The 27,031-nt window shown below is 45.0% G+C and overlaps 1 protein-coding gene across 3 annotated transcripts in view; it reads right to left on the reverse strand.

Annotated features, from left to right (window-relative positions):
- Nucleotides 1–27,031, reverse strand: part of EHMT2 (euchromatic histone lysine methyltransferase 2) — a 49,012-nt gene that overhangs the window by 10,301 nt on the left and 11,680 nt on the right. For all 3 annotated transcript variants that reach the window (XM_070936617.1, XM_070936616.1, XM_070936615.1), the window contains 16 exons: nucleotides 26,332–26,475; nucleotides 23,325–23,439; nucleotides 21,322–21,423; nucleotides 17,683–17,828; nucleotides 16,916–17,059; nucleotides 16,178–16,407; nucleotides 13,755–13,946; nucleotides 13,422–13,504; nucleotides 12,803–12,909; nucleotides 9,562–9,684; nucleotides 7,969–8,070; nucleotides 7,756–7,860; nucleotides 6,030–6,184; nucleotides 5,614–5,781; nucleotides 5,210–5,354; nucleotides 1,942–2,019 (listed from right to left, as the gene is read on the reverse strand). In XM_070936617.1, the coding sequence (XP_070792718.1) occupies nucleotides 1,942–2,019; nucleotides 5,210–5,354; nucleotides 5,614–5,781; nucleotides 6,030–6,184; nucleotides 7,756–7,860; nucleotides 7,969–8,070; nucleotides 9,562–9,684; nucleotides 12,803–12,909; nucleotides 13,422–13,504; nucleotides 13,755–13,946; nucleotides 16,178–16,407; nucleotides 16,916–17,059; nucleotides 17,683–17,828; nucleotides 21,322–21,423; nucleotides 23,325–23,439; nucleotides 26,332–26,475 (2,139 nt within the window). The remainder of the gene's footprint in view (nucleotides 1–1,941; nucleotides 2,020–5,209; nucleotides 5,355–5,613; nucleotides 5,782–6,029; nucleotides 6,185–7,755; nucleotides 7,861–7,968; nucleotides 8,071–9,561; nucleotides 9,685–12,802; nucleotides 12,910–13,421; nucleotides 13,505–13,754; nucleotides 13,947–16,177; nucleotides 16,408–16,915; nucleotides 17,060–17,682; nucleotides 17,829–21,321; nucleotides 21,424–23,324; nucleotides 23,440–26,331; nucleotides 26,476–27,031) is intronic.

Genomic DNA, 27,031 nt, shown 5'->3' on the forward strand with positions numbered 1-27,031 from the left:
ACTCTGGAAATGCTTCCAATGATCGCAAGCGCGAAGGTGGGTTACTTTTTATGACGCCCCTGTAACTTCAGACGGTCGCTAAACAAATGAGCGTAAATTGAGGACTACCTGTACTGGTGGCTACCACTTCCAGAAATGCAGATGGAACCTGGAAGCTTGGAAATTTATAATCCCAGTGCCCTCAGAAGGCACCAGATGTCAAGAAAGTCAATGATATTGTACATGTTCTCCTTTTGAGGAACTGGTATTTATTGCTAAATCCACTGAGAAGATCTAGAGTTCACATTTCAACGAACAAAAGAATTGCAAAGAAGTTCTGTACTACTAGGGCAGGGGTATGCAACCTTAAACACTAAAAGAGCCATTTGGACCCATTTCCCACAGAAAAGAAAACACCGGGAGCCACAAAACCCTTCCCGTGCCTGCCTATTTCTTGAGCGGCCACAAAACTAGCTTAAGTAGTTGAATTAAACATTCTGTTTTCTTCTGAAACTTTTCTTTTCTTGGATTTAACCATGGTTGGCTTACTGGGGTTGAAAAGCTCAATAAATCGCATGCTGGCGGGTGTCGCACATTGGCGGTTGTGACACATATTTTGAGTGACAGGGAGCCGCAGCAGAGGGGTGAAAGAGCCACATGCGGCTCCAGAGCCGCAGGTTGCTGACCCCTGCACTAGGGGATAAATGTCAGGATTTGGTCAGGCAATGGCCAGGATTAAAAAGAGACAGGATAGTCGTTTGTCTGAAATGGTACAGGGTCTCCTACATGAGCAGGGGGTTGGACTAGAAGACCTCAGAGGTCCCTTTCAACTCTTTTATTCTGTCTGGCCGACCCACTTTCATGGGGTTGTTGTTGTGGGGAAAATAACAAGAGGAAAATGTACTGGATAGGTGGGTTGGATGTGTTTGCTGCCATGAGTTAATTGTAAAACTAATGAAGGAGGGACACAAACAAACAAAGAAAAAACAGAATTCCACAATGCTCCCTCAGTAGACATGAGGCAGGATCCAGGTCTCCTCAGTTTCAAGGTAGCTTCCAACTCTGTTACAGGTAGTCCTCGACGTACGACCACAGTTGAGCCCAAAATTTCCCGGGTTCAAGTCCTACTTAAACATGGAAGCTCAGAATGATTTGGGGCCAGTGCTTCTCTCTCAGCTCTCTCACCCTACCTTAAAGCAGGGGTGAAATGCTCCCAGTTCGCACTGGATCGCCTGATCCGATAGCGATGGAGGCGGGTGGTTCAGAGAACCCATAGCAAAAATCCCTGCCCACCCCCCCATGCCCAGCTGAGCCGCACAATCATCAGAGGCTTTTTTTTTTTTTTTACTTTTAAAAGAATTTTTTCTACAACCTCTTCGGCTGAAAAAATGCTTTTAAAAGTAAAAAAAGCCTCTGATGATCGTGCGGCTCAGCTGGGATCATCAAAGGCTTTTAAAAGAAAAAAAACCTTTTTTTTTCTTTTAAATGCCTCTGACGATCCAACCTGAGTTGCCTGATTGGCAGAGGCTTTTTAAAAAAGCCTCTGCAACTCAGCTGGGATCTTCAGAGCCTTTTGAAAGCCTTTTTTTTTACAACCTCTTCGCCGAAGAGGTTGTAGAAAAAATGATTTTAAAAGTAAAAAAAAAAAAAACCGGCCATGCCCACCCAGTCACATTAACCGCCCCCCCCAACCAAGCCATGCCGACAGAACTGGTAGTACCAAATTTTAGATTTCACCACTGCCTTAAAGGATGAGGTTGGTGTCTGTTGCTTTAAATGCCTGATAAGAAATTTATTATTAAGTGTTAAAAACCCAGGGAAACAGGTTAGCAAAGGCAGGCTGCGGCTGAGTCACATTTCTCACATGTATCCAAGTAGGATTTTTTTTTGCATGCATCCCTCAATCTGAGGTTTCCAGTTTGCTAAGCAGCTCTTCTGCCCCACACAAAGGTACCAGCTCACCTTGTCATACCAGCAACGGATGCTGAGCTGTCCACAGAGACAGTTGCTGGAGGAACAGTCGTCCTGGCATGTACAATGCTGCCAAGATAAGAAGAAGAGAGGTGAAAGCAGAGGTAATATGGCAGGTGATTGGTGCCAAACATCATCCAGCTTCTATGCCTGTGTTTTTCCAACTGTGGCAACCTGAAGACAGGGGAACTTCAACTCCCTCTCTAGAGGGAGGAAATACATAAACCATAGTTCTGTGCTACAGGCAAAGTCAGCCACTGAGAAAGCAGAGGTAGCAGAAATGGGAGTCCAGAAGCTGTATCTAACAGTCTTGGGGGACAGGGGGAGAAACTGTCCCCCTCAGAATGGGCTTGCAATTTGGGTGTCCTCCTAGACTCACAGCTAAGATGAGAGCAACATCTGACAGCTGTGGCTAGGGGGACCTTTGCACAGGTTCGCCTGGTGCACCAACTGCGACCCTACTTGGATCAGGAGGCTCTCCTCACAGTCACTCATGCCCTTGTCACCTCACGGTTAGATTATTGTAACACGCTCTACATGGGGCTACCCTTGAAAAATGTTCAGAGACTACAGTTGGTTCAGAACGCAGCCGCGTGAGTTGCCGTAGGTACACTCACATTACACCAATTCTCTGCGAGCTGCACTCGCTCCCTATTGGTCTCTGGTCACAATTCAAGGTGTTGGTTATTACCTTTAAAGCCCTACATGGCTCAGGGCCAGGTTATCTTCGAGACCGCCTTCTGCCGCACAGCTCCCAGCGACTGGTAAAATCCCACAGAGTTGGACTCCTCCGGGTCCCGTCAGCTAAACAATGCCGGCTGGCGGGCCCGTGGGGGAGGGCTTTCTCTGTGGCTGCCCCAGCTCTCTGGAACCAGTTACCTCCTGAGGTCCGGACCATCCCCACCCTATTGGCCTTCCGAAAAGTGGTGAAGACCTGGCTTTTCCAGCAGGCCTGGGGCCGTTGATCTCGCTCTTGTGATCTGGCAAGATCCAGCCATGAATGGCGTGAATGAGTTTTTAATGTTTTTAATTTTTAAATGTTTTTTTATAATGATTTTTTAAAATGTATTGTGAGCCACCCTGAGTCTTCGGAGAGGGGCGGCATATAAATTGAATTAATTAAATTAAATTGAACTACTCTGAGATCTTCTCTGTGAAGGAGATGGGCGGTAAAGAAGTGTGATATCTAAACAAATAAAAATAATTTTGCTCCTTTTCTTACACTTTTTAATTGTTAAGCCAATAACCAGGAAGCTAACCGAATATCTCTTAAAAGACTAGAGTCCAAATTTCGCAAGAGCTCAACATAGTCCTCTTGCCAGTTTGGGCTATCTTGCAAACCATTCTTACTATGTTTAACTCTTAAGAATCTTAATCAAAGCTCAAATTTGATGCTTAAATCAAATTATTTGATTTGGAATGTTGGTAATACCATGTAAGGACATTACAAATGTGGAGCCCTTGTGCTTCTGGGTGTTTGCTTGCAGACATTTCATCACCTGGCTTGGTTACACCATCAGTGCTAGCGTGTATGAGACGCACTTTTTGTTAATATATAGTAGCTTGCTCTGCCACTGTTGTTGGGGTGATGTGCTTTTCTTCTTGGTAGCTACTTGATGAGACAATTACTTTCCTTCTTATTGTCTTGTGCTAATCCCTGCTTATCTAGTATTGGCTGCCGGAGAGGATGTCTTATGGTCTGTTTTTTTTTTCCTTCTTAGTTTTTTTTATTATCTTTTTTGATGATGTTACTTAATTGGGTAATGAAACGTCCACAAGCGAACGACCTGTCAATGTCGAACTGAACCTCGCAGAAACCATTTCCTTGGTTCATCATTGTCACACAGTATGGGAGGGGGGTAGGAGGTTGGAATGCCTTACTAGAGACAACATAGATCTTTCTCGTGGGAACCAAGGTCATCTCCTAGGCAATGGAGGAAGGTGGAGAAGAGTGACTGAAGAGCCCGCCAATTAATCTAATTGGCCAATGTGCCAGTGACACGGGGGGGGGGGGAGGGGAAGGGGTTATTACTGATTTTAATTATAGTGAAACTGCGGAAAAAAATCAGAGTTGGTTTTCCATTAAGTGTGCCGATATGATGTACCCAATAAAGAAGTTATTTGAGGAAGCAATATTGTTAACAATCAAAAAGGTGATGGGGATTGCGAGAAACATTTAATAAATGGAGAAAAAATCGGGGTTGCCCGGATACCATTTTGGAAAATATTGAATTGAAAATGAATACAACAATGGAGAGAGAATGAAAGGAGGTGTAGAGAGATAGATGGAAGGGAGAAGAGAGGAAGGAGAGAGAGGAATAGAAGAAAGAGAAAAGGAGAGGAAGAAAGGGAGGTGAAATAAGAGTAGGAGAGAATGTTAGGAAGAGAGGAAGGGAGGAGTGGGGGAAAGGAAGGGGAAGTAGAGAAGGGAAAGGAGAAGCGGAAAGAAGAAAGTAGAAAAGGATAGAAGAAGGAAGGGAGGGGAAAGAGAGGAGAAGAAGGACTGTTGTAAAATAAGAGAGATGGAATGGTAGAAGCACAACCCCAAGTATACTCAAACTTATTAGGATGAGGAATGAATTAATATGAAAGTTAAAATAGAATATATATGATTAACGGTGGATAAAATAAGATGAAATTAGGATTTGAGGGCGGATGGTGATACGGTTTATAAGTATAGAAGTATTAAGACAAGATTAAAAAAGTAGGGAAAAAGAATACTTTGGCAGAAATTGAAATTATGTAAAGTCGTATTTGGATATGATAAATTATGTAAGATATGATGTGGTCAATACCCTGTTCATAAAATAGGCGTGTGAAAGAAAATAACCAATAAAACTTGTTTCAAAAAAAAAAAAAGGAAGCAAGTGGCCTCGGAGTTCTGATTTGCTTAGTCACCCAGAGCACCAAGGTCACTATAGTTCAACCCTGAGCTACAGATATTCTCTTCTAGTGGAAGCATTCGATACCATTCGATGGCCTCCTTCTATATACAGCCTCCTTTAACTGGCAGCATTGGCTCATCAAGTGTTTTAGGGTAGAATCCTTTCCATCACTTATATTCAACCCAACAGCCCAGAATCAGATGAGAAACCCTTTGCCTTGCAAAGCATCTGCTCGCCCTCCACGCCATGGTCCCTTTCCCAGGCTAAAATAACTGTCCAGAGCCCGGCTATGCTTCTTGCCTTCGACTTTTGCTTTCCCCTCCGCTGGCCGTGCCCAGGGGCCCCGCTGTTTCGGGATTGGATCAAAAGGATACCTGTAAGTGGGTGATATTGCGATCAATGTTCATGGTGGAAGTCTCGCAGTTTTCGGAGATGTACTTGTAGTCATCTGGGCAGGGTTCATCATCCACAGAGTTGACACAGGGAATGGGCACGTTTTCGTAGCCCCGAGCCACATCCCTGGTTAAAAGAAAGAGGACAGAACCTATGACAGATGCTACTTTTAAGCCCGCCGCCCTGATCTCATTCAGAGAAGCCGTAATATGGGACAAAAGTCACTTAGCAAGTGTCTCACTTAGCGATGTAAATTCTGGGCTCGTGGTCATAAGTCGAGGACTACCTGTATTGCATTCTAAGACCACTGAGCCACCCTGGCTCTATGAAACCGAAACCCAACCAAACGTGCTGGCGTGAAATCTCTTCCACCTGACCACCTTACCTGCTGATGATGCGTTCTGTGCGCACCGAACGATTAAGGATGCCCTGGCGGATCTTGCGATTGAGTTGAAGGGCAAACCAAACGTCCGAGTTCTCCAAGGTCAGGTCCACGGGTAAATCCCCCTCCTTGTTCCGTATTTCCGTGTCGGCTCCCCTTGACAGGAACAAGCTGTGGCGAGGAAGAAGGACGTAGTAGATTAGAACAGGGGTCTCCAACCTTGGCAACTTTAAGACTTGTGGACTTCAACTCCCAGAGTTCAACTCTGGGAGTTGAAGTTTACAAGTCTTAAAGTTGCCAAGGTTGGAGACCCCCTGGATTAGAAGCAGAGGTCTTGCAACGGCTAATCTTCCCGTCTCGCAATACAGGATCCAAAATGGAAACTTGTCGCTTGTTGCTCAGCTCTGCCTGTTGCTTACAGGACACAATCGTGGTAGCTCTCCCGGGCAGCTATGTGCAGAGGCGTGTCTCCGTGGAAATTGACGGCGTGGAGGTCACACTGGGCATTAAGTAAGACTTCGGCAATCTCCGCACTTCCTGTGAAGGAGGCCCAGTGCAAGCAGATGTTCTCTTCCTAGATGAAAGGAGAGGAAGGCGTTAAAGAAAAGTGACAGGTAATGGACTGGGTATCCAAACTTCTGCATGTTTCCTCACAGAGGCCCGGAAAGATCTGCAGAAGGTCGCCTCTATCACTCTCAGCAGTTGCCATAGGAGGGATCCAAACAGTCAAGGTGGCAATCCTGACTAGCAGGCCCGAAGCCTGATCAATGTTACATGCATGTACAAAGAAATGAGACTTCAATGGCACTGCCATGTCTACCATGTGACTCCTTCTCACCTTCCCCCTTAGCAGTGTTACTTTCCTAATTGCAAGTATTTCCTTTAAATACTTTAAGGGATGCGATGGCTCAGCGGCTAAGACGCTGAGCTTGTCGAGCGAAAGGTTGGCAGTTCAGCGGTTTGAATCCCTAGTGCCACGTAATGGGGTGAGCTCCCATTACTTGCCCCAACTTAGCAGTTCGAAAGCACGTAAAAAATGCAAGTAGAAAAATAGGGACCACCTTTGATGGGAAGGTGACAGTGTTCCATGCGTCTTTGGAGTTTAGTCATGCTGGCCACATGACCACAGAGACGTCTTCGGACAGCGCTGGCTCTTTGGCTTTGAAACAGAGATGAGCACCGGCCCCTAGAGCCAGAAACGACTAGCACACATGTGCGAGGGGAACCTTTACCTTTTACCTTTTAAGCAATGAGGTGGCCTAACCCAGAAGTCTCCAATAGCAATAGCACTTAAGACATATACTACTTCACGGTGGTTTATTATAGCCCTCTCTAAGAGGTTTACAGAGTCAGCATATTGCCCCCAACAATCTGGGTCCTCATTTTACCGACCTCGGAAGGATGGAAGGCAACTTTGGTGTCAGCCTGGATCTTCACCTGCTGCCTGGTGCCATGGAAACGATGGGAGAGGGAGCAATGGGCACTTGGGCGGGTGATGGTGGTGGCAAGAATGCAGGAGGTAAAAGTGGAAATTTCCCAAAAGCGATGAAATTGCCAGCTTGGATTTTGTTTACCATCCTCAAGGCCAACTGTCCTAGCTTCAGTATGCAGAAGGGAAGAACAGCGCACCTGAATCAGAGACTTTCCCAAAACATCTTCTTGGCCAATGATTGAATTCTGGTTGCCTGGTTACAAAGGAGGGGGGGGGGCTCTAAAGTTTGTTTCAGTTTGGTGCTTCACACTTTTTTGTTTCAGATCGTGTCTGACTTAGCTGTGTTCACTTCTTCATAAGTAAAAGTACCTTTTCCTCTACTTTTAATGGAGTCGAGGGTTTTTCTTTCCCAGGGATTGAATAGAGGCAGCCCTGACACTTGGCAACTTTTAAGACTTGTTGGACCAACTGTGGCTGGCTGGGGAATTCTGGGAGTTGAAGTCCACAAGTCTTAAAAGTTGCCACGGTTGGAGATCCCTAGACGAACCAACCTTGTCCATTCTGTTATGCAGATAAATCCAATCAGAGTTTCCCCACCCCCCACCTCCCCCTCAGGCTACAGTTCTGGCTCCCGGAAACAAATCTCACTCATTTCTGTTTTATTTCAACTTTACAAAACCTGGTGCTTCCCCAGGAAACCCAAACTCACTTACGTTGTCAGTCAAGGTGACGTCAGCTCCTCGGGTGAGCAACATACGGATCACCTCAATGTGCTTGTGCTCGGCAGCCCAGATAATAGGGGTCCAACCTCCATTATCCTAAACAAAGGACAGGAAGAACAAGCATTGTGTGATAGGCACAGGGAGAGCTGGGTGAAGCTGGTAGCCACTGTCAGCAACCAAGGGAAACCAGCCTCCCCCACTTACCTGGGCATTGACATCCACCTGTCCCGTGGAAAGGAGCAAGCTGACCATCTCCACATTTCCATTCTTGGCAGCGTGATGAAGACAGGTAGATCCATCATCCTCCTTTTGGCAGTAATTTCAGGGACAATGAAATAGCATTAATTTAAGTTGCATGCAGGCACCTCCTCTCCCCGTAGTGATTCCCTCCGTACTTTTATCATTCCCATAAAACAGTGATGGAATCCTGAACTTCTAGTTCCACAAGAAGCGGCCTCAAACTTTGGATTCATGCATTACACTAATCTTTGTGTGATTTTTTTTTTAGCTCAGGGTCTTTGATAAGCCCAGTCAATATGGTTTGTACACAATGGTTTAGTATTATGGGCAATTCAGCCCATTCTGACAGGCTCAACAAACCATGGTTGAAACAAACCAAGCCTAATATACAAGTTTAACCTGGTCACTGAGTTATTCTATTAAACCAGCTGGAATAGTGTTGTTAATCCAGGTTGTTGGAAATGTGTGGTCTGTTTTGGAAAAGGTAGTATTTTTTTACCAAAGGATGTAGCAATATATGTTACTATGGCAGAAATCAATCCCGTGATATCTTACAATAATACATTGTGTTGTTTCTTTCAGTATTTCTCAATCTCGGCAACTTTAAGACGTGTGGACTCCAAATCCCATGCTTGCCAGTGTATTCTGCGAGTTGAAATTAGTACATCTTAAAGTTGCCAAGGTTGAGAAATATTATAGAGCCATGATGGCGAACTTATGGCACGCATGTAGCCATATCGGTGGGTACACAAGCTCAGCTCCCAGCTGATTTTCGGGCCTTCTGGGCCCACCAGAATTAGGGAAACAGGTTGTTTCCTGCCTCCAGAGGACCTTGGCCGGGGGGGGGGGAGGCCTGGTTTTCTCTCTCCCCAGACTCCTAGAAAGGTTCTGGAGGCTGGGGAGAGCAAAAACAGGTCGTGTGCTATCGCGTGCCAGGAGCGGGGGGGACAGGGGGGTCACGTCTGCGGGGCTAGGGCGCATAGAATTATGGGTGTTTCCATGCTCCTAGCATGTGATAGCAAAAAGGTTAGGCATCACTGTTATAGAGGTTTCAGTGGTGAACTAGTGACTATTGATTAAATATAAAATATAAGATAGTTTTTTTCTTTTTCTTTTTTTAGTTTCTATGTTTAATTTACTTAAGATCAAATACTTTGTTATAAAAAAAATAAAGATTTTTTTAAAAAGCATTTTTGAGGCTGAATGTCACGTTTTTGAGGAGAAATTATTTCAATAGAGAGTGAGCCTGTTAACGCACACATATTTGTTCCTGCACCAAAGTATGATTTTTCTCAAACATAGCACACGGTGCAAAGAAATGATACAATGAGGTATTTTGTACATGTTATTTTGAAGAGTCTTGCCTTTTTAAAAGCAGCAAGACACATAGAAATGAACCCACTGTGTATCAAAACAAGTGAACACATGCAATTTCTTCTTGTCACACATCAATTAAGGGCACAGAACTTTTCCAGGAGAAAAAAGCTGCGCTGACCCCCATTAAGAAATAAAATATCCCCCCCTCCACTCTATTTATAAAATCATTTATCTCCTGACCTTTGTGTACACACAACCACCCCTCTTGACCAAGTAACGTGCCAGCTCCACATGGTTGTTTGCAACCGCTTCCATTAAAGGCGTTCGACGCAACTTGTCCACTGTATTTATGTTGGCTCCAGCCTGCCAGAGAAAAAAAAATGTATGATTTATTATTAATTGATTTGTTGACGTGTTTAAGTGGTAAGTCCTAGTTTATGTCCTTGGATAGCAAGTTTGCAATTCCCGGGTTAAGAAAAAGTAATTTTGCCACCAGTGTCTGTATTTAGGACAACAAAAGTCTTCAGTGCGAAACTGATTAAGGCCTGGTCAGTTTCAGCAGCATGCGAGAGACTGCCAGGAAGATTCTAATCAACTAATTAAGGTCCCAGAGTGTTGTGGCCCGTCAGCGGCCTGTGCAGCTAGTAGCTGATTCCAACAGCGAGGAGGCTGGTGTGGTGCTGCGCCAGCAGCCTGTGCAGCTGGCATCTGAGTCAGATAATGAGGAGGCTGGAGAAGATGTGGTGCGAGAGGCAGGGATTCAGCCAGGACCTTCAGAACCTCCAGAAGCTCCCTTAAGTGAAGAGGACGAAGAGGAGGAGCCTCTTCTCGATGCATGGGCACGCAGAGCTGCCAAAAGGCAGGAGTGGTTCCTCAGGAGGAGGTCTCCTTGAGAGTAAGGCTTGGGGCTAATTGGCCACTCCCTTAGCCTATTTAAGGAGGAATGCCGACTGAAGCAATTTGCAGGGAACAACTTAGTTCTTGTCTTCCTTATCTTATCAGCTTCCTGCAAATTGCTTCTGGGCATTCTGCCAACCACAGGAAGCTTTCAGTATTATTCTTTGAATTCTTGGCGGCTCTTAATGCAGTTAATTAACAGCCGTTGTTGTAAAAAACTGGTTTATTTAGTAAACTAAGGTTTGAACGGACTTTGTGTGTGCTGCGTTCTTTGTGGTCCGTAGCTGGGGCAGAACAGAGAGCAGAGCTTGTTAATTAGCACTTTTTAGGAAAGGACTGGAATGCATAGAAAAGTAGCTCAGGAAGAGACCACTTATTTAAGGGGCAAAAGAACAGCAAAACCCCCTCCCCCCCCCCAACAAAACAGAACAGGAACACCATTCAAGATAACTTTTATCTGAATGAGATTGCAAGATCATACAGCATATTTGCCACTCTCTCTATCATTAGTTTGCTTAGTGACTGTGTCAGCAACCGGAACAATTGCAGTCGCTCAGCAAGGACTAAAGGCAAAGGTAAAGGCATAAGAAAATAGTGGAGAAGATAGGGGAAGGAAAAGGGAAGGAAAAAGTGTAGGAAAAAGAGAAGAAAGACAAGGCCTTGACTTCCGACTCTCTTTGGTGTGGGTAAAGGTAAAGGTTCCCCTCGCACATATGTGCTAGTCATTCCTGACTCTAGGGGGCGGTGCTCATCTCTGTTTCAAAGCCGAAGAGCCAGCGCTGTCCGAAGACGTCTCTGTGCTCATGTGGCCGGCATGACTAAACGCCAAAGGCGCACGGAACGCTGTTACCTTCCCATCAAAGGTGGTCCCTATTTTTCTACTTGCATTGTTTACGTACTTTCGAACTGCTAGGTTGGCAGAAGCTGGGAGAAGTAACGGGAGCTCACCCTGTTATGCGGCACTAGAGATTCGAACCGCTGAACTGCCGACCTTTCGATCGACAAGCTCAGCCTCTTAGCCACTGAGCCACCGTCTCCCTTCAGCAAGGACTACTCAATGCCAATTTTAACCAATTGACTAAGAGCAGCTTAATACAGCCATATTTAATATACTGAATATTCAACAGCTCTGCTCTCTCTCTCTCTCAGCAAACCCAGAACTGTGTATTTTCCTCCTTTAACCTTTTCATCCTTCCCCCTCTAAGAAGCCTCCTTCAAGTGTAAAATACTGCCCGTCGAGCCCAGCGAAGGATCTGCTTTACAAAGGCACTGAAAAAAGTGACTTCTGTCTGTTTTTCACACTTATGACCATTGGAGAATCCCCAGGGTCATGTGATCAAAATTCAGATTCTTGGCAGCTGACTCATACTTATGACAGGTTGCTGTGTCCTGGGGGTGTTTGTCAAGTGATCCCCTTTAGTGACGTCTGACAAGCAAAGTCAATAAGGAAGCCAGATTCACTTAACAACCGTGTGATTGTTAAGTTAACAACTGCAGTGATTCACTTAACAACTGCGGCAAGGAAGGTTGTAAAATGGAGAAAAATTCACTTAACAAACGTCTCACTAGCAGCATCAATTTTGGGCTCAATTGTGGTCGTAACTTGAGGACTCTGTAGGACTTCCACAGGGAGATTAAAATCAATAGCAAGTGAGGAAGAGGTTCAGGTGGAACTGTCTCACTTAACAACAGAAATGTGGGGCTCAATTGTGGTCGTAAGTTGAAGACTACCTGTACACTCAAATCTACATATGGGTTACCGAGGACCTGAACAGCCCTTTCTCAAAATTGGCTGCAGAATTTCCCCCAAAGCAGCAAATCCATGTGATGTATTTTATAGATTAGAATACTAATAACTGGAAAAGAGTGAGATGATCCAAGGAGATACTATAGATTTCTTTTTACTGTCAAATTTGCCTGCAATCTTTAAACTACTGAATGGGAGGTTACCTACTTCAAGTCAAAAAGTTGGTGAAGGATGCTTATTTACTTCTTGCTCAGGGGCTGGCGTTGGTAGCTCTAAATGTCAAGCCCAGAATAGAATTTAAAATAGAATAGAATTTTTTATTATTGGCCAGGTGTGATTGGACACACAAGGAATTTGTCTTGGTGCACACACTCTCAGTGTACATAAGAGAAAAGATACGTTCGTCAAGAATCATAAGGTACAACACTTAATGATAGTCATAGGGTCCAATTAAGCAATCAAATCATATTAGGAAACAGTCAATATAAATTGTAAGGATACAAGCAACAAAATTACAGTCATACCGTCATAAATGGAAGGAGATGGGTGATGGGAACGATGAGAAGATTAATAGTAGTGCAGACTTAGTGAATAGTTTGACAGTGTTGAGGGAATTATTTGTTTAGCAGAGTGATGGCGTTTGAGGAAAAAAAAAGTTGTTCTGGTACGCAGTACTCTATAGCATCGTTTTGAGGGTAGGAATTGAAACAGTTTATGTCCAGGATGTGAGGGGTCTATAGATATTTTCATACAAATGGACATACAAAGGAAAAAAGGAAACCCAGTAGAACCCAGAGGCCCAGGTTTATTCGTACACACACAAACACATGCACAAACCTGCAGCAAAACATGGCAAATTTCCATGTAGCCCTTCTGTGCTGCAGCATGCAGTGGGAATCGCTTGCTTTGTTGCTCGGTCTGGAAATTGGGGTCTAAGCTGTCTACTGAGGAAAAAGAAAAGAGAGAGAAGATGTGTGACAATGAAAAAGAAAAGAGAACAAACGAGTGCCCCAATTAGCTAGATTCATGAAAATAAAACAGTAAAATTTAACCCCATAAGGAAACACTGAAAAGAAAATCTTTCTTTTACAAACTCTTGAATTCTTGGGAGTTGAAGTCCAGACATCTTAAAAGTTGCTAAGGTTGAAAAGCACTTATAGAGGAAACTCAATAGAATGCCCTTATTCCAGGGGTGAAATCCAGCAGGTTCTGAAGAACCGGTAGCGGAAATTTTGAGTGGTTCGGAGAAATGGCAAATGCCACCTCTGGCAGAGCGCTCGGGCCACCACAGGCGCTCCAGACATGAGTGACGTCGAGCTGGCCACGCCCCCCCCCAGCTCCCCCCCCCCCCAAGGTCAAACACAACTTTGATGCGGCCCTCAATGAAATTGAGTTTGACACCCCTGCCATTACTGGTCTTCACATTCCACATTCCAGCAGGGAAGTGGCAACTTACATAACATCAGGACCACTTTCTGCAGTTCCCCTTGCTTCACAGAGAGGTAGAGCTGACGCGGATGGAATCGCAGCTTCTTGCGCCTGGGAGCGATAGAGGAGAGAGGGATCAAAGAGAGTCACGCAAACGAAGTTTGGAGAGAAAGGCAAACTGTGGAAGGCAAGAGACAGGGCCGAAGGGGGAAATTATGGCAACTCGGCACCCATTTAAGTGTTCTCGCCTTGTCAAGGCCGGACCCCTGTTATCAAACAACGAATGTTTGCTAGAATAATGCTAATGCTAATCATAGTCTTACCATCAAGGCAGAGAAGGTGAGAATAACGGCTTGCTTACCTTTCGGATTCCTGTACCACCAAGGCTCGCTCTAGCTGTTCCCGTCCAGCCCCTGTTGGCAATCCTTGTGCTGAAAGCACAGCCCCGTTAGGAAGAGTCAGCCGTGGTCCTGCGCTATCAATACTTGGGCCGCCGAAGCCCACCGTATCATCTGGTGGGTGTTCAACACCTGAGCCCCCACGCATCCGAGCACTGAGGGAAGAAAGCCAAACAGAGCAGTAAGAAAGATTCCAAGTTAAGAAATCATAATGTTGTAATACAGGTAGCCTTCAACTCAATTACCACAATTCAGCCGCAAATTTCTGTTAAGCAAGACAATTAAGTGAGTTTTACCTCATTTTACGACCTCCCTTGCCACGGTTGTTAAGGGAATCACTGCAGTTGTTAAGTTAGTAACACGGTTGTGAAGTGAATCTGGCTTCTCCCATTGACTTTGCTTGTCAGAAAACCACAAAAGGGGATCGCGCGATCTCAGGACACTGCAACCCTCATAAATATGACCCAATTGCCAAGAGTCTGAATTTTAATCACAGGATGCTACAACAGTCATCACGTGTCAAAAATGGTCATGGGTCACTTTTTTTCACTTTGAACGTTGTACTTTGAACGGTCACTAAATGAATGGTTGTAAGTCGAGGACTACCTGTATGTGGTGGAATCTTCAGCTAGAGCAGTGGTTCCCAACGTGGGGCCCATGCCCCACAGAGGGGCAATTTGATTTTTAATGGGGGCAATTGGAACCTTGTTTAAACCAAGCTAATGGCCTTTTAGGCTTCCTACATGTAAGCAGGAGTTCACTTTTTGAATAGTAAGAATTATATGTCACCTTTTTTTGGATGGCCAAAAAAAGATTGGGAACCACTGAGTTAGAGTGTGAAGAGTGAAGACTGGTGAGCTGCAGTTCTGGAAGTGACAGAGATCTGACTCCCTCTAAAACAGGGGTGTCAAACTCAAGGCGGATCTGGCCCGTGGGGTGCTTAGATCTGGCCTGCGGGGCTGCCCTGGAAACAGCAAAGAACTGGCCCACAATGCCTCTGCCAGCAAAAATGGAGCTAGCGAGCTCCATTTTTGCTGGCAGAGGGTTGCAGAAGGCCACTGCAGCTGGAAATGGAGCTCGGGAGCCTGTTTTCGCTGGCAGAGCACTCGAGCCACCACAGTCGCCGACACGAGTGACGGCGAGTTGGCCATGCCCACCCTGGCCACGCCCACTCCCCCCCCAGGTCAAATGCGGCCCTCAATGAAATCGAGTTTGACACCCCTGCTCTAAAATCTCTTAATCCTGTATCTAGCTGTTCCCAAGAGAATGCAATCAGTCTGGCAAAATTCTTGTAAACAGGCAAGCAACAATAAACAGAAGCAACTGTGATTAGGTGACAGTGTCATTCTGTTTCCTTGTGCCTGATATTTAATCTTCGTGTTCTCTGCTTTGTTGTGACAATACACAGTTCACCGGTTTTGTGTCATCGCAAGTTTTACCTGCTGCCTATGCAAATAACACAATGGCGCACAGAATACAGAAGTGGCCTTGTGGCAACCAATAGAAAAAACATGAACTTAAGTCTAAAAAATCAGGAAAATGTGAGAGAAAAACTCACAATGGTCCTGCCTTGACTTTCTTTCGTATAAGAGGAAGGAAAAGAGAAACGCTGGCAAATTTCCAGAATCTGTGATTATAGCCTCAACAAGTTTAAGAGGTGTGGACTTCAATTCCCAGAATTCCAGCATGGCTAGCTGGAGAATTCTGGGAATTGAAGTCCACACCTCTTAAGCCTTAAACACTGGCCTAGATCAATCTACTCTTGGGGTTCTGTTTCTTGACCTGGCCGACTTCAGAGGGCTGACATGATGTCACTGGAAAGAGTGAGGCTGAAACACTTTGGAAGCCTTTGTGTGCGTATTTGTGGAGAACGGTGAAATGGAGGAACTTTTGAGTTACAAATTTGTATCAAGCCTCCTAAGCCTTGCTCAAATGTGGCCCTTTTGCTGCCTGAGAGTTCCAGCAATGCAACTTTTCTTTTATGGGATTTAAAAATAGGAAAGGAGAAACTGCTTTCCCCACAGGCAGTGCCGAAGTTGGAAGATTTCAAAGATTCGGTCCATTCTGTGTCCTTTGGAGGAGTACTGCAGAGGTAGGGAACGATGGCCCCTTTATGACTTGTGGACTTCAACTCCCAGAATTCTTAAGCCAGCATGGAACTCAACTCCCAGAATTCTTCAGCATGGCTGGCTCAGGAATTCTGGGAGTTGAAGTCCACAAGTCATAAAAGGGCGATAACTCCCTACTCCTGTTTTACAGCTTGAGAGTGTTATTGGAGACCTTTGGCATTAACTAAAAAGACTCCATTTATAAATAAAAAAATACATATCCTTTTATTTTCTGTAAACCCAGCTACTGGGATCCCTGCCAGACGCAGCCTACTCACCTGGGCTGGGTGGTGTCAGCACGGCCGGTGGATTCGGAAGCGCCTTGGCTATGCGATGGTGGGATGGGGACAGGCGTGGAGGTGTCTGCCTTGGCTATGGTGATCTCCTGGGCCTCGGAAGCATCTTCCCCACAATGTGGACAGAAGATCATGCCATTGAGCTGGGAAACGCAGGCCTTGTGGAAGCGGTGGGCCACACGGAAGTCTGGGTGGCACTCCAGAAAGGTGCCCTGAGAAAAAGGAAAACAGCTGTCAGGGGTCTGATGGTCCAGCCACACCTTGTGTATATTAGCGCTCAGCAACAATTCCTAGGATTCCTCCACTTGGCCAAGCTCGCAAAGACTGTTGGGGATTGTAATTTCCCAACATTTGGAAGGTTAACTGGATAGCCAACTTTGGAATTGACAACCAAGCTTGCTAGAAATGACAGAGTTGAATCTTCAGGAAGAGAAGATATGAAAAAATCCAACCTTTGCCATCAGCAAGCAGCCAAATTCTCCAGGGTGACCAGGCCTAGATGTAACTGAAGCTCAGTCTTTTCTATTTTCCTGATCAATCTGGCCAGGCTTTCTTCTAATTGACCTTGAGGCCTTGGCTCAAAATAGACACCAATGGATTAATTCAGGTAGAGACAGTCACAGGACTGCACTCTGCCCCTCAAATGTCCCCAGAGGGTGGATGGTGACCCTCTCACCCCATTATCAGGTCCCCACACGCCTGCCGATTTTCGTTCCTCACCGCCGTGCAGAAGTAGCCACATCCAGGGCAGCAGTGATGCTTCACCATCCGGGCGCGATGGGTTTCGCACAGGACCATGAGGGGAACCCGGCTGGAAGGACGCATCGTTTCTTGCTTCAAGATGCTGCTGCTGCAGCCATTTAGCTGTAAAGGCAGAAAGGAGAAGCCGTTTCTACTTTTTTGTGGGCCAGGTCCCACTGAGGTAATTTATTAGGGTAATGTTTCAAACTTGGGTGATTTTAAGATGTATGGACTTCAACTCCCAGAATTCCCTCAGTCAACCATGCTGGCTAGGGAATTCTGGGAGTTGACGTTCACACATCTTAAAACCCCTGAGATTGAGAAACACTGGATTGGGTGGCTAAGCTACTCTGTTTCAGACAACTGAAGACACTCAGCCGAGCAAAAGAAAACCCATTTCATTCAGGATTGCCATCTTCGGCTAAAACTTAATGTCAAAGCTCATCTTATAAATTGGGTTGAGGACTATTCATATTGGACAAAATCCTTATTTCATTATTTAGAACAGGGATCTCCAGACCTGGCAACTTTTAAGACTTGTGGACTTCAACTCCCAGAATCCCCCAGCCAGCATGGCTGGCTGGGGCATTCTGGAAGTTGAAGTCCACAAGTCTTAAAATCACATAGTTTGGAGACCCCTGATTTAGAAGCAACAGAGGGGCTGCAATGAATGTTTTGACTGAAAAAAAAACCAATAGAGCAAAATGGAAAGGACTTCAGTAAAGCCATCCCCTATCCTTGCTTACCTCCCCATCAGCACTCTCGGTTGCCATGCACTGATTTCCAGCCTGCTGGCTAAGCCGCTCAATGGTTGGGGCTTCCATGCGGCAAGAACACAACGGAAGTTCCTCAAAGCGTTCGGTTTCCAGCGAACTTGTCTCATTAGACACACCTAGGAAGGGGGAGAAGGAGATGATGCGTCTCCTGGGGAAAGCCTACTTGTCAGCCATACGGCTGTCCATGTTCTTTGCCCGTCTAGGCCAAGCTCTATCACTTGGGCATCCCAAAGTTTATTAGATGCTGTAAATCGGGGTCTCCTACCTTGGCCACTTTACGAGTTGTGGACTTCAACTCCCAGAAATCCCAGCCAGCCATGATCTGAGGACCATGATCCTAGCTGGCTGAGGAATTCTGGGAGTTGAAGTCCACAACTCGTAAAGTGGCCAAGGTTGGAGACCTTTGCTCTAAATTTTAAGACACCTGTGTCTTGAGTTTGAAGAGAAGATGGCGGCGTCTCCATGTACAAACACTAATGCAACCATTCTTCAACACTGGCAATTGGAGAGGAACTTCTACAGCAGACCTGAGCATTTTATGACCCCTTGGCCACGTCTGGCCCTTTGACTATCCCTGTCTGACCCACATTGGATTGGTTTAGAAAGTAACTGCTGTATTTTTCGGAGTATAAGACGCACCTTTTCCCCCCAAAAAAGGGAGTGAAAATCTGGGTGCGTCTTATACTCCAAATGTAGCCCCGCCCAGCTTCTCCAATGGAAGTTTCAGAAGCTGAAAAAAGCATCAGAAATGAAGCTTCAGAAAAGAAGCCCCCAAACAGAGTTTCAGAAAAAAAGCCCCCAAACAGAGCTTCAGAGTGTTTTTTTTTTTCTGAAGCTCCGTTTTTTGGAGGCTTTCAGAGGCAGGAAAAAGTTTTTTCTGAAACAGTGTTTCAGAAGTTTCAGGGGCAGAAAAAAGCAAGGCAGAGAGCTCACAACCAAGGAACCTGTTGCTAAAATTCACCTGTGGGGACAGCTGATTGGGGGTATTCCGGAATGCCGATCCACCTGCCAATCAGCTTTTTTCTTATTTTCCTCCCCAAAAACTAAGGTGCGTCTTATACTCCGAAAAATACGGTATTTCTTTTCAATTTACATATGTGCTTGCATGCATGCCTACAACTTTCACACCTTATTGGTTCAGCCTTCCACAACTATCCCAGTTTTTCACGTGGCCTCTTGGAGAAAATTAATTGTTCTACAGCATATGAAGGCACTACACTAGCAAGAGCATTCAGGCTTATATTCTGCTCCATAACGTTTTACAGCACTTCCTGGAAAGTTTGCAATGTAAGCATTGTTTGCATTATTGCCCTCAACAATCTGGGTCCTCGTTTTACCCACCTTGGAAAGATAGAAAACAGTGGTGAAATGTAAAATTTGTTACTACCGGTTCTGTGGGCATGGCTTGGTGTGTGGGTGGGGAGGGTAATATGACTGAGTGGGCGTGGTCAACTTTTTTTTTTTTTACTTTTAAAACCATTTTTTCTACAACCTCTTCAGCTGAAGAGGTTGTAAAAAAAATGCATTTAAAGCCTCTGACGGTCCCAGCTGACTTGCCTGATCGGCAGAGGCTTTTTTTCCTTTTAAAAACATTTTTTTCTATAACCTCTTTGGCCAAAGAGGTTGAAGAAAAAATGCTTTTAAAAGCCTCTGATGATCCCAGCTGAGCCGCGCAATCATCAGAGGCTTTTTTTTTTTACTTTTAAAAGCATTTTTTCAGCCAAAGAGGTTATAGAAAAAATGCTTTTAAAAATAAAAAAAAAAGCCTCTGATGATTGCGCAGCTCAGTTGGGCAATGGGGGAAGGCAGGGATTTTTGCTACCGGTTCTCCGAACTAACAGCCTACATCGCTACCGGATCAGGTGATCCGGTCCAAACCGGGAGCATTTCACCCCTGATAGAAAGCCAAGACAATAGCAATAGCACTTAAAACTTATATACCGCTTTACAGCCCTCTCTAAAACGGTTTAAACAGTCAGCATATTGTCCCCAACAATCTGGGTCCCCATTTTACCCACCTCGGAAGGATGGAAGGCTGACTCAACATCAGAGCCCATCAGGATCGAACTAGATGCTATGGACAAATTTTGCCTGCAATACTGCACCCTGACCACTGCGCCACCTGAATTCTTAGCTACAGTAGCTTAAGGAGTCAGGGTCAACCCACTGCTCTGACTGCAACTTCCCATCTCACAACTCTGGGTCTTAAATCTGCACCTCTATAACTGTCTGGTTTGGTTCTGCAACCCAACAAGACAGACACAGACTTCAGAGGATAATTAGAACTGCAGAAAAAACAATTGCTACCAGCCTGCCTTCCATTGAGGACCTGTATACTGCACGAGTCAAAAAGAGGGCTGTGAAAATATTTATAGACCCCTCACATTCTGGACATAAACTGTTTCAACTCCTACCCTCAAAACGACGCTATAGAGCACTGCACACCAGAACAACTAGACACAAGGACAATTTTTTCCCGAATGCCATCACTCTGCTAAACAAATAATTCCCTCAACATTGTCAAACTAGTTACAACTATTAATCTGCACTACTATTAATCTTCTCATTGTTCCCACCATCCATCTCCTCTCACTTATGACTGTATGACTGCAACCTTGTTGCTTGTATCCTTACAATTTATATTGATATTGTTTCCTGATTGCTTAATTGTACCCTATTGACTATCATTAAGTGTTGTACCTTATGATTCTTGATGAGCGTATCTTTTCTTTTTATGTACACTGAGAGCATATGCACCAAAGACAAATTCCTTGTGTGTCCAATCACACTTGGCCAATAAATAATTCTATTCTATTCTAAATCAACACCATCCTTCTCAACACTATCCTTCCCCTGAGCCTACAGGTTCTGCTCAACTTATGGGTCCATTAACGATGAGCCACAAACAATGCAGGATGATTTGCTGTTGTGGTAGGCCGAGGTGCAATGGAGGAAGCCCAAGTTGTAAAAAAGACAGGAATAAAATCATTTGGGGGAGGCGATGTTCAAAAAGTATTCCAAAGCCCACTCTCTTTCCTCTGGTCTGATAGTCAGATATGCTTTGACAGTTTTTCTTTTTATAGTCAACAATGTTTTTCACCTGCACAGTATAATGAAAGTTGTGAACAATTCTCCCAGGGGTGAAATGTTCCGAAGTCTGCTACTGGTTTGCTTTGCTACCGGTTCGCAACGTGCACGCATGCGTGGTGCATACCAAACATGTGCTTTGTGTGCATGCGCACCGCAGGTGCTACCGCGCAGTGCTGAAAAAGGAGAATTAAGAAGCCTTTTCTAAGGTAAGTAGAACAGCGAGGAGGGGGGACAGCTGTGCTGCGCGATTTAGATTCCTGCTTTCTAGCAAATATATATCGCGCGGCACAGCTGATGGTCAGATATTTTTTTACTACTGGTTCGCCCGAAACCGGTAGCTTTTATTACTACCGGTTTGGGCAAACCGATCCGAACTGGTAGCATTTCACCCCTGAATTCTCCCCTTTAAAAAAGGAAACTAAAATATACACAAAACTACCCCCTACTCCCAAAGGCAACACAGCTTGAATTCTTGAACCCACTACTCGTAAAGAAGAGAAGGGATGGGTGGGCACACACCGGCATTGTTGGGGGACAGTGCCCCCTCGTTGGGCAGCTCCAGGCAGCCAAGAGGCACCTCCGTATACTCGCTCTGGGTGGCTGACGGGCCACCATTCAGACCTAAGGAAGGAAATAGAGAAAGAAGATGTCCCCAGTAAGGAAAAGTACACGCATCAGTTGCCTTTTGATTTCTTTTCATTCAATAATTCCCATTTTGATGGTCTTTTCCTGTGGAGGTTCTGAATGAAACTAGCAGCCACTTCAGATTTTGCAACCTCTTAAATATTTAATATTTAAGAGGTTAAATTTTTAATATTTAAATATTTTCAGATCAGGTCAACAACTACAGGTAGTCCTTAACATACAACATTTCATTTAGTGAGCGTTCAAAGTTGTTAAGTGAATCTGGCTTCCCCATTGACTTTTCCTGTCAGAAGGGGATCCTATGATCTGAAAAAAGTGACTTATGACTATTTTTCACACTTAACAACCGTTGCAGCATGGTCAGTCACGTGATCAAAATTTGGATGCTTGGCAATTGATTCGTATTTATGACGGTTGCAGTGTCCCAGGATCACGTGATCCCGCTTTGTGACCTTCTGATCAGCAAAGTCATTGGGGAAGCCAGATTCACTTAACAAAGAGTGATACTAGCTTAACAACTGCAGTAATTCACAACTGTGGCAAGGAAGGCTATATAATGGGGCAAAATTTACTTAACATGTGTTTCATTTAGCAACAGAAATATTGGACTCATTTGTGGTCGTAGGCTTAGGACTACCTGTACTACAGGCATTCCCTGACTTACAACCATTCATTTAGTGACGGTTCAAAGTTACAATGGCACGGAAAAAAATGACTTACTACCATTTTTCACATTTAGAACCATTTCTGCACCCCAATTCAACCAATTCGGACACTTGGCAATTGGCATGTATTTATGACCGTTGTAGTGTCCCGGGATCATAGGATCCCCTTTTGTGACCTTCTGACAGGAAAAGTCAACGGGGAAGCCAGATTCACTTAACAACCGTGTGACTTGCTTAACAACTGCAGTGATTCACTTCACAGCTGTGTCAAGAAAGGTCGTAAAATGGGGGAAAACACACTTAAGAACGGTTTCACCTAGCAACAAAAATTTGGGGCTCAATTGTGGCCATATGTTGAGGACTACCTATGTTTCTCTGGTAATGGTTGGAGCAGTTTATTGAATCTCTCTGTTTCCAGCGATGGCAGCAAGATTACCGTATTTTTCGGACTATAAGACGCACCTTTTTGTCTCCCAAAAGGGGGTGAAAATGTCTGTGCGTCTTATAGGCCCGCCCGCCATCCTTTTTCGGGCCTTTTTCCAGCCCGTTTTCGGGGCTTTTTTCCTGGAAAAAACAGGCCGAAAAAACCCTTGAAAACGGGCTGTAAAAAGCCCTGAAAATGGGCCGAAAATGGGGCGCGTGGAGGCAAAAACCCTTTTTTTTGTTGTTTCCCTCTTCTAAATTTAGCTTCGTCTTATAGTCTGAAAAATACGGTACTTTATGCACAAAATGGAAAGACACTTGGAAGCCCCCAATGGACGAGTGGCTGCAAAAGCTGATGGAGTTAGCAAAGATGGCTAAATAGACGGTTTTGATCAAAGAAAAAAACACAAATACTTTTATTTCTACTTGGAAACCGCTTCTGGACTTTGTGCTCGAGGTGGAAAAAAATGAAACCGATTTTGGCCTTTACCGATTGGATAGATTTGTTAGAAGTGGCCAGCTTATACTATTATATAAAAGTAAAAAATTGAGGTTTGATGTCAATGCCTTATTCTACTGCACCAAAGGGATTTAGAGGTCAGTGCCTTTTTTTTTCTTTTTTCCCTTCTTTTTTACACTCTTCCTATCCCTTCTCCCTCCCCTATTTTTCCCACTATTTGTTTTTGTATTTAATATTATGAACTAATACAAAACTGTAAATTAGGATTGCAAAGGGATAGAGAATAAGTGCTCTGCATTCCAGGTTTGGTTGCTTTGAAAGAAAATCACCTTTGTTTTCCTTCGGATGTGGCTCTTTGCGCTTCCGTTTTCGGGATGGTTTGATCCAGGGACTGTCGTGCCGCCAGCGCTTCCGGGCTTTACGTTTGGAGCTAGAGGCAGTGCTCTAGAGGACAAGAAAAACAGAAGAGCCCCCCCCCGAGAATGATGAGCAGGAGCAAAGATCAAGGAAGCCAGGAACAATGAGTCTACATGCAGACGGCTACTCCATGCATCTTGGCCTTAAATGGGTAAAGAGCCTCATCTACTACAGGCAGTCCTCGGGTTATAGCCATAATTGAGCCCAACATTTCTGTTGCTAGGTGAAACATTTGTTGTGAGTTTTGCCTGGTTTTACTACTTTTCTTGCCACAGTTGTTAAGTGAATCATTGCATACGTTAGGTCCGTGATGGTGAATCTATGGCACGTGTGCCAGAGGTGGCACGCAGAGCTCTCTCTGTGAGCACGCGTGCCATTGCCAGCTACTCTTCCAGGTTCCATTGCATGCATGCACGCCAGACAGCTGGTCCTGAATGCATGCGCACCAGACAGCTGCTTTTTTACGAGTTCCATTGTATGCATTCACACCGGAAGCTGGTCCTGAATGCATGCGCACCAGACAACTGCTCTTCCGGGTTTGTTTTGCCCCAGCTCTGGATTCCCAAGGATTGTGACACACACCAACAGTCCTTATCAAAGTTATAATGTACCAAAAATAAACAAAGTCGGCAAAGGTTGGCAACCAGCCCAGAAAACAAGATACGATAAGACACTCACTCTTCAAAAATGCTCTGTAATAATTACACGTTTCCAGCAAGAAATTACTAACTGTGTGCGACTTAAATAGGCTAAGGGAGTGGCCAATTATCCTCAAACCTTACTCTCGAGGAGACCTCTTCCTACTTAGTAGCCACTCTTGCCTTTTGGCAGCCCTGCGTGCCTGAGCATTGAGGAGAGGCTCCTCCACTTCGCTATCTCCACTTGAAGGAGCCTCTGAAGGTTCTGAAGGCCCAGGCTGAGTCTCTGCCTCTGGCACCACATCCTCTTCAGCCTCCTTGCTGTCCAATGCGAGCGCCGGCTGCGCAGGCTGCTGACGGGCCACAACAGGGTTCCATTGCATGCATGAACGCCAGACAGCTGCTCTTTTCCGGGTTCCATTGCATGCATGCATGCCAGACAGCTGGTCCTGAATGCATGCGCACCAGACAGCTGCTCTTTTCCAGGTTCCATTGCATGCATGTACGCTGGACAGCTGGTCCTGAATGCATGCGCACCAGACACCTGCTCTTTTCCAGGTTCCATTGCATGCATGTACGCTGGACAGCTGGTCCTGAATGCATGCGCACCAGACACCTGCTCTTTTCCAGGTTCCATTGCATGCATGCACGCTGGACAGCTGGTCCTGAATGCATGCGCACCAGACACCTGCTCTTTTCCGGGTTCCGGCACACCAGCTGATCGATGCTAGAACCTAGAAGAGAGCAGCTGGCCAGTGCGCATGCATGCAACGGAACCTGCTGGTGACGGCACGCAGCGACGATTCACAGAAAGGGCTTTGCGTGCCATCTCTGGCACGCATGCCATAGATTCGCCATCACGGACCTAACGTATGCAATGATTCCCTTAACAACTGTGACAAGAAAAGTAGTAAAACCACGCAAAACTCACTTAACAAATGTTTCACCTAGCAACAGAAATTTTGGGCTCAATTGTGGCCGTAACTCGAGGACTGCCTGTAGTAGATGAGGCTCTTTACCCATTTAAGGCCAAATGCTCATAAGTCCATTTTTTTTCAGTGCCGTTGTAACTTTGAACGATCACTAAATTAACTGTTGTAAGTCAAGGACTATCTGTGCAAGCCTGTTAGAATTACAGGCAGTCCTCGACTTATGACCATTCATTTAAGAACCGAAGTTATGATGGTGCTGAAAAAATGACTTATGACTGGTCCTTGCATTTACGACTGTCGCAGTGCCCTCGAGATCACATGACCAAAATTTGGTTGCTTGGCAACCAGGCTGTATTTATATGACAGTTGCAATGTTGTAGGATCATCATTTATGACCCCAGCATGGGGTTTCAACAAGTAAAGTCAACGGGGGAAGCCAGATTGACCATGTGATTCGCTTAACGATGTGGCCAAAACAGTCGTAAAGTCAAGTGTGACTCACTTAATGACTACTTCACTTAGTGATGGAAATTCCGGTTCCAACTCTGGTCATAAGTCAAGATCTACTTGTACATGTGACTGAGCAATAAATCAGAGGGGGGCTACTCTTGCCTGAAAGCTGCATACAGATCTTGTGCTTTCGGGCCCATAGAGTGCAAATTAGTAGTTTAATAGCACTTGGAGGTTCATCTGTGCCCTCATGAGGAATATAAATCCTTCCATCCTCCACTGTTCAGTGAGAACTGAAGAAGCTTCTTGGATGAGAAGTGAAACGCCTTCAAAGAAAAACCAAAAAGTCCAGTTGGCCTTTTGAAAAAAGCACCTTTGGGCAGGGGTGAAATCCAGCAGGTTCTGGAGAACCGGTAGCAGAAATTTTGAATAGTTCGGAGAACCAGCAAATACCACCTCTGGCTGGCCCCAGAGTGGGGTGGGAATGGAGATTTTGCAGTATCCTTTCCCCTGCCACGCCCACCAAGCCACACCCACCAAGCCACGCCCACAGAACCGGTAGTAAAAATATTTGGATTTCACCACTGCCTTGTTCCGGATGACTGAGAATCTCCATAGGCATTTAGTAGCAATACTTATCTGCTTGTAACTAAGCACAGTCGACGTAAAACGAAATAGCAATTGACAGAATTAGATACTGCAATTAATTGTAACACTAATGTAAAATAAGAGGCCTCTAAACCAAATGGGCCGCAGCAACGTATCAAAATATTAACTTCTGTGCATTAAAACGAACAGATCTGAATTACATGAAGTGATTAATAGAAATCTTACAAATAAATAAACTGAGGGGTCGCCAAGAATAAATCCTTATCCAACCGAGATGAGGGTCAACTTACCCTATCAGAGATGTTTCCTGACTCTTCCTCATCATCGTCATCATCGTCATCTTCTTCCTCTTCCTCCTCCTCTTCCTCTTCTTCTTCCTCCTCCTCTTCTTCCTCTTCCTCACTCATATGTTCTCCAGTAACATCTGCATCAGACTATAACCAACATAAATGAATTAATTAAAACATGAAGCGGGAAAAAAGAAAAGTAAAATTGGAAGTCCTGCTTTCAGTTCTGACTAGACTTCCTGTCAGGGCTTCTTATTCTGATGGAACTTCCTACGTAATTACCAAAGAAAATCTGGAATATGCTCTCATCGATAAATATTCTGAAGGTAGACCTCTAGTCAGATGTTTTCCTAAAGGAATATCTATTCGTTAAATGCCACAGGGAAACGCAATATTTTTATTTATGACACGAGGGGAAAACTACGAAAAAACAAAACACTGCATTTGGTATTGCTGTTCAATGTAGTCTTCTAAGACCGTGATGGCGAACCTATGGCACGCGTGCCTGAGGTGGCACGCAAAGCCATCTTTCCGGGCACGTGAGCAGTGGTGGGATTCAGTCAGTTCGGGAGAACCGGTTGTTAACTTTCTGAGCAATTTGGTGAACTGGAAAAAATCATTAAGGCAGAGAACCGGTTGTTAAATTATTTGAATCCCACCACTGCACGTGAGCTGTCGCCCAAGTCACCTGCAGCTGTGCATG

This window comes from Pituophis catenifer, unplaced genomic scaffold (genome assembly GCF_029215685.1).
Source record: "Pituophis catenifer annectens isolate HBS135680 unplaced genomic scaffold, rPitCat1.0.hap2 SCAF_2, whole genome shotgun sequence".
NCBI lineage: Eukaryota > Metazoa > Chordata > Lepidosauria > Squamata > Colubridae > Pituophis > Pituophis catenifer.